Genomic DNA, 7,604 nt, shown 5'->3' with positions numbered 1-7,604 from the left:
CGAGAGCGGAGAATGACCACAGTGGTGCAAACTGGATGACATCAGCCGAAGAATGTTAACATTTTAAGTTTGTGCCATGACCTGATCAATCTTAAGTACTTGTTCAGGTGTGTGTATTCAGTTGTTATTTGAGAAGTTGTGCATGTGAGGGAAGCTTCTTATAACAGGGAAGCTTTTTGGTACAGGTTGTGAAACTCTAGCAAGGGGGGCAGCATGCTGAGGACAGCTGGAAATGAGAGTTTGTGTGAGAGGCTCCATTCTCCCTGCAAGAACCTGTTTCTGCCATGTAAGTTAGCATCTATAATGTCAACTTATTTTTATATCAAAAATTACAATCATTGTAAAATAAATACAGAGCGTTTATTCAAAATTAAATAAATGACAACAGAAAGCACAAAATATGTTTCACGAATAAAACATGAGAGACGAATAGAAAGTCCTTGCATTGACGTAATTTGTCCTGTGGCTTTAGAAAAGTACACGTGAGAGAGGGGGACACAGGGAATTCAATACTGGAATAAAATTGAACATCCAGCTGACCCTTACTTTGGCCCCCGGGGGGATCATTCATTGTGAAGCAGAGATGATATTTCAGTGAGATCAGGGCTTATTATTAAACAATAAACAAACATTAAATAACAATAAATAAAAAATAAAATTTTACAGTCCTTAGAAAGTACTAATGAGGTTCTAGGAATATTAATCCTATTGTTTTTGACCAGCCAGATGCTTCTGTGTTTGTACGGATAAAAATAGGACCTTGTTGTACGGTGAGACATGACAGCACTTTTCATGAGAGGAGAGTACATGGCTGTCACTCATTGTTTTATGCAATGTTTAGGTACTGTTCCTCTCCTTGAGGCGATTTTCAATTTTGTGTATAACAACTTAAGTTAAAGATGAGTGCACCAGGTAGGTCATTCAAAGTTTGTGAGAGGGATGTATTTTGATTGAACACTTTTAGTGCAGGGAGGCTACCAGGTGTGAGCTGTCTACACCTTTACCACAGAGAGGATGCTAGTTGTGAACTGTCTTCCAGGCTCTCAATCTCCTCCACCACTTCAATAATGGCTTCTGCCTGGTCTCGGTGGAGCACATAGCTAGCGTTGGAGCGGAATTTCTCATGCAGTGATTCTTGGCTGAGGGGTTTTCTCCAGTGTCCATAGAAGGTGTCATATCTTCCTGTCACGATCTCTCCGCTGTCCAGGAGCAGCGCTACTTCTCCGTACATTCTGTCGAAGTTAGCCACATTGTCCTCAGGGTGCTCCACCACCACCTTCTTCAGCAGGTTGATGAGGTCAGGTCTCCTGAGGCTGTCCTCACTGAAGGAAGAGATGCCCACCTTGCCATCCAGGAGAGCTGTGCAGGCGTTGAACTGGAAGGAGTGTCGGGCCTGGTGCTCAGACTCTGGGAAGGGTCTATTGATGTACTTGGAGACTGGGACCCTCAGAAGAATAGAGCGGATGGCAGCGGGGTTGATGGAGCCCATTATATTGATGACTCGGTTTCTGGCTGAGATGGCAGCGTCTGCAACCCAGTGCATGCCCAAGTGAGCTGGGAACCTCTTGAAGGCGATGTCTTGTTTCTCCAACAGAAAGCTGTAATCTTGATCTGGCACTGCCAGGGGCGAGGGCTGGTAGTCACCATAGAAAGCACTGAACCCTGAGCAGCCGGGCACATCGTCCAAGATGAGTGGGTTGGCTTCCATTCCACGGGCAGCTAAAAGTGCTGCTTCCATGCCAAGGCGGGTGGCGTTGCCAATATGGAGAGGCTTGGCAAGAGTCGCTGCATTGGCCATAGGTGCCCCTGCCAGAGAGGCGGCGATCGCCAGAGCATGGGCACATTGGTCTGCATTCAAGGAAAGAAGTTTCGCTGTAGCGGCAGCACTGCCCATGGTGCCAACAACAGATGGTGGGTGGAATCTGATTGGAGATACAAAGAACAGTGTCAGACATGGAATAAGGACAATAGAAAGATAGTTTTGCATGGATAGTACTAATAATAAGTGTGAAGTAATGAAATATGCTAGGAGCATGTCAGACATGTACCATTAATGCCATCATGCAGTGAGAGGAGGCATTGACAATATGCTAAGATCTAATCAGGCACTCAACATAAATATATCATCCAGTTACAGTGAACAGAAAAAATATCTTTACCATGTTTACATTGTGTGCTATACACATACATGAATCTGTTTGCATCACAGGCTCTCCTTCGGGATATTTCTGCCCTCCGTGCACATTAGGCACAGGTCATAACATTACCCCCTCTAGGGATCACACTCATAACTCAAGAGCTATTTCTACCCTATTTTAGCATCATCACCATGGCCTTAAGACACTGCAGCCCCCTGAGGGCAGTCTGTGTTAATCATGGGGTATTAAGGTCCTTTGTGGGCATCACACATACCTCTTGGGGATATTGCTGGCTTCATTGGAGAAACGCATTAGTCTTCCTTGCACCTCAATGCCTATGTTGAATGCCAACAGGAAGTCTGAGCCACTCGGTCGGGAGCCCACGGGGAGCATCTGGGAAGCTGCCATGAGAGCCGGCAGCACAGCCCCCGAGGGGTGAGTGGCAGGGTGCCAAGTGTCATCGAAGTCCATGGAGTGAGTCTGTAAGAGAGGAGAAGAGGGTTAGGAGGTCCTTCAAGAAGGGGACCAGGAAGTGATGTTAAACAGAGAGATCGTGTCATCAACCTATGGAAACAATTTACAGACCTGGAGGATCCATATTTTAAAATGTTGTTTATTGACTGCACAATTGCCCAATACTGTCTCTTTACAGCAGTGGAAACCGACAAGATTGAACACTGAAGTAGACAGCATTAAAACAATTCTCAGAATGTCACCACTTTTAGTCTACGATTGATAGATACATTGATAAGCAGCTGTCAAATTCCTTACCGCCACTCCATTGACATATGCAGCCAGTGTGGGAGGGAGTCTCATTCTTTTCCTTCCATACACAGAGCTGATCGCAGACAAGGAGAACATGTCCTGTTGGAGAGAGAATAAAGTGATGAATGAACCGTGCTCCTAGACACCTAGTGGAGGAAGAAGGTAGCTTGTTAGAGGATAGGTAACTCAACTCTAAACACAGGATGGGACATCTCATACTTGGAGGGGTCTATTAGGAGAAAGACAGGAGCAGGTCAGGGATCTCCATGAGCAGGAGTAGTGTTCCTGAAGGACAGCTGTGTATGAGATCAGAGGTCCCCGTGTTTATCTGCTTACCCTAGATGATACTCTCTCTCCTGGTATTCTCTCGAGATATTAACTGCTTAACATATGCAGGGAGCTTAGGGTGTGATTTGTGAAAACTCAAGATGGATTTTATGACTTGGTCTTTCTCTCTTCTTACCTATTATTTCAGGTAGCGGGTCACACTGTTGGTTTACAGGGTTATTTAATGGGTGGGGAGTCCATGGTGTGATGCTTGGTTAGATCCAAGACTCCGATAAGCAGGTAAAATCTGATGGTGATACTGAACAACTAAAGTCTGAAGAGATTCTGATTAAGGGATGGTTTGATTCATGAGACGTTGCGTTTTTTGTCGAAGTTGCCTTTTCCTTTCGAGAATCTCAAGGTCATGCTAATTTTCTGGGTCCTGATAATATGTTTTAATGGTGGTGTGTTACAGGTTGTAGTGTTTGTTTTGCTCCCAGTCTCACTTTAACTGAGAGGGCCCTTGGGAGATGGTCCCCTCTTCTGATATATGGGGTTTTAGAGGACATGTACTTCATGGTGTGCTTTCTGGTTTGGACCCTGCCTCCCTTTAAAACATGGACTCCCGAGGACATTATGACATAGTTGTTTTTTAATGGCTGGGTGGTGAATAGTGGGTGTGCTTGTTGTGGCTCATGTCTCAGGCTGGATCAGAGAGAGATGGTGATCAGCATAGGTCTAGAGGGGTTTAATGGATGATTGTTGCTTTGGAGTTGTATGGTGTATTTCATGGTGCGGTACTTGTTGCCACTTACATGGCAGGATCACAGGAAGATGGTCACACTCTTGGTCTAAAAAGGTTTTTTTTTAAGGCTGTGTGTTGCATGGTGTGGTCTATGGTGTCTTCCATGTCTCCTCCTACCTGGCCGGATTACAGGGAGATAGTGCACACTGTTGTCCTAGAAGGGATTTTTATGGATGTGTGTTGCAACGTGTGTTGCCTGATGTGTACCATGTCACCTCTTGTCTGGCAGTATCCCAGGGCGATGGCCACACTGTTGGCCTTTAAGTGTTTTTATGGATGTGTGTTGCATAATGCCTTGCTTGGTATGTTCCATGTCTCTCTTACCTGGCAGTATCCCAGGCTGATTTTCACACTGTTTTTCTAGAGGGGGTTTTAACACACGTGTGTTGCATGGTATGTTACTTGGTGTGCTCCATGCCTCTTCTTACCTGGCAGTATCCCAGGGCGATGTTGAACACATGGGTCGTGCTTCCCACCAGTCCAACCCCGATGCTGTCCAGGATCATACGCTTGCTTCGGTGCCGCACAGCTTGGGACAGGTGATCTGCCTGGACTCCATGTATGAAGGAAGCGAAGCTGCTGGTGACCGCCTTCTCCAGGGGGCTCCCCTCCAGCGCTACATGAGAAGAAGAGACAGGATCAGAACTACTGACACTCTGGGTTGACATGAGACATGGGTCCAGCGTGTCCGGACTAGAACCAGATCATGTGTATATGGGACAATCATTACTCAGGACCCTTGGAGTGGAGACCCATAGAAGACTCAAGCCAGTGTGAGTGACACCAGAACCTGTTACTGGGCCCAGGTGATACAGAGCGGCATCAGAGCAGGGAGAGTGAGACCAGAACCAGTAATTGGGCTCAGGACATGGAGAGAGGTCTCGTACCAGGGGGAGTGACACCAGATCCTGCAACTGGGCTCAGGACATAGAGGGAGGTCTCATGCCAGGGGAAGTGACACCAGAACCAGCAACTGGGCTCAGGACATAGAGAGGTCTCAGACCAGGGGGAGTGACACCAGAACCAGCAACTGGGCTCAGGGCATAGAGAGAGGTCTCATAGCAGGGAGAGTAAAACCAGAACTAGTAACTGGACCCAGGACATAAAGTGAGGTCTGGGACCGGGGGGGTGACACCAGATGCAGTAACTGGACCCGGGACATAGAATGTGGTCTCAGACCAGGGGGTTGAAACCAGAACCAGTTACTGGACTCAGGACATAGAATGTGGTCTCAGACCAGGGGCAGTGACATCAGAACCTGTAACTGGACCCAGGACATAGAGAGAGGTCTCAGACCAGGGGCAGTGATATCAGAACCTGTAACTGGACCTAGGACATAGAGAGAGGTCTCAGACTGGGGGTGGGGGGTTAACACCAGAACCAGTACCTGGGCACAAAATACAGAGAGACCTCATGCCAGGGGTTGTGAGTGCAGAGACACTTACCTTCCACTGCCGCTGTGTGCACCCGCCTAGACACCCTGAGGATGGCCTGTGGCTTCTGGAAGAAGAAAGAGAGTGACATTAGCTGAGTTGTTGCAGTGCATCAGAACATGGAAAGGAGAGGGAAGGGCTAGAAGAGCAGAGGGCAACGAGGCTCAGAAGGGAAAGAGGACAGAGAAGGAGAAATAACAGAGGAGAAATTTGAGGGTGGTGCCTGTTAGAGGCTCCAGTCTGTCAAGCTGCAGTCCAAGACTGGCAAATGAGAAACTTCCGGCTGGCCCATGGGCAGTCCCAGATTTGCATAAAAGCAATCCTAGGAGGGCACCTGCCCTGTCCTAGCATGGCAGATAAGACATCACTGCCTGCCATATCAGCAGTTAACGCCTGGTTTATAAACAGCCCTTGACTTGCATATTGGCTGCAGGCTGGCACCGTAGACACTCTGTCTCAAGGGTCAAACTTGATCTATGTAAACAGCGCCGCTAGCGCTTTGAATAGCACCTGGGATTTATAGGCACCACCCTGGCATATGATGCAAACATCTGGACACACATGTGATGTCAGCACTCTGATAAATTATGCCAGCACCTTGGCAAATGAAGTCAGCACACTGGAATACAATGAAAGTACCCGACACTATAGGAACCATACTGGGGTGTTATGCCAGCACCTTAAGATGGCATACATCTGGTCACAGCACTCTGACAAAGGATGCTCGTCTTCTGGCCTATATCGCCAGCGCGCTGGGAGATGATGCCAGCACCTTGGCACATCTTGTCTGCACTAGCGGTGGTCTCTGTTCTGGTGCAGGCACTCTGGTGAGATGTTGGCACGGGAACAGTGTGCTTATGATATCAGTTGGCACAGTATGAAACTGTTAATCTTGCTCCTGTCATGGGCGTGAAATGGACAATGTTCCCTAGGGCACAGTGTAGCACCAGTTTTTACCAAATGGCACAACCATGTCATCTGGGACCCCATGTATCTATTGGCACAGACTTCGGATCGGCTAAAGTACAGTGCTATTTTGAAAATTCCCCTCAGGGCTGCCTGTAAAGACAATGGCTATTTGAAAACGTTGCGTAACGTGCATTATTACACATTGGGAAAGAAGAACTTACAATCCAGTCCCAAACTCCTCTTACAACAGACCTTAATTACCTAAAATGCTCCTGTTCTGCTCACGGTAGACATGCACATTCATATCATGAACAGCACAGAAACACATGACTAATGGACTCAGAGCAGACGATAGAAAATCACATGAGGTAAGAATAAAAGGTGCCATCCTTTTATTCACAAAGGTTCATTTAAAAACGGAAAAGCATTAAAAAATATACGTATAAAAAGTATTTTAAAATTACGAGAATGCTAACGTGAAATAAAAGACGAGTAAACGTGTGAAAGGAGTATTATGGCCATGTACATCTTCTAATAAGTGAATTCACTCTCTGCTCTATTTTAAAATAAATCTCTCTATGACAACAAATTGAATTTCGGGATCTAGAGATGGGCGTTCAACCAATGGAAACAAATGATGCCCCCAAACTGACGCAAAATACACAAATCCAGCGGTTACAGATGCGAAACCCCGATGGCTGTAGCAGGGGCTCACCTGGAAGGCGCCTTGAAGCATGTTGTGCACTGATGTCTGCTGCTGTCCTAAGTGACGTTTTCTCTGGTGCGTCAGTCAGTCTCCGGGGAGGTCTCCTCTGTCTCTGCAGTCAGTCTTACTTCCAAGAGAGGTCTCAATCAGTCGCTGTCTTTCGAGATAGATGTTCTCTGTCCACCTGGGAGGGGTCGTTTCTGTCCCTGTCCTGGGACAGTCCTTCGCTCTCTCTCTCTGGTGCTGACAGGAAGGGGCAGGTTGTGCCTTTAGTGCTGGCAGGTGTTGTGTCTCTCTCCAGCCAGGGGTTATATAGCTTAAGGGGGAAGTGACCTCCCCTAGAAAAGCCCTATGTAGTGACATCACTAAAAGGGGCGGGGCGAGGTGTAACCTGGGCCAGGCATCGCTCTCTGGGAAAGACCGGGAAGACCTCTAGGAAATTCCTGCAGGCCATAGACTGGAGAAAAGAACAAAGATGAGGGAGGGGCCTGTGGGAAACCCCAGGAGACATCCCAGACTGCTTCCAAGTGTCCGCGAGCCCTCCCCTGGCGTACCAGGATGGCGGATGGACTTAGATAATA

The 7,604-nt window shown here is 47.4% G+C and overlaps 1 protein-coding gene across 1 annotated transcript; it reads right to left on the bottom strand.

The window, feature by feature from the left end:
• Window positions 1-805: 805 nt before the first annotated feature.
• On the bottom strand, window positions 806-7,053 carry LOC146789102 (cis-aconitate decarboxylase-like). Its single transcript, XM_085630000.1, has 6 exons — window positions 7,033-7,053; window positions 5,421-5,475; window positions 4,404-4,591; window positions 2,910-3,002; window positions 2,413-2,618; window positions 806-1,922 (listed from the first exon to the last, which is right to left on the bottom strand). The coding sequence occupies exons 1-6, from the start codon at window positions 7,051-7,053 to the stop codon at window positions 1,001-1,003; spliced, it is 1,485 nt and encodes a 494-aa protein (XP_085486126.1). The 3' UTR covers window positions 806-1,000.
• Window positions 7,054-7,604: the final 551 nt, after the last annotated feature.

The sequence above is a fragment of the Triturus cristatus genome, chromosome 10, assembly GCF_964204655.1.
Source record: "Triturus cristatus chromosome 10, aTriCri1.1, whole genome shotgun sequence".
Taxonomy (NCBI): Eukaryota; Metazoa; Chordata; class Amphibia; order Caudata; family Salamandridae; genus Triturus; species Triturus cristatus.
Note: the sequence above shows the minus strand (reverse complement) of the source record. Positions and strands in the feature narration are given on the sequence as shown.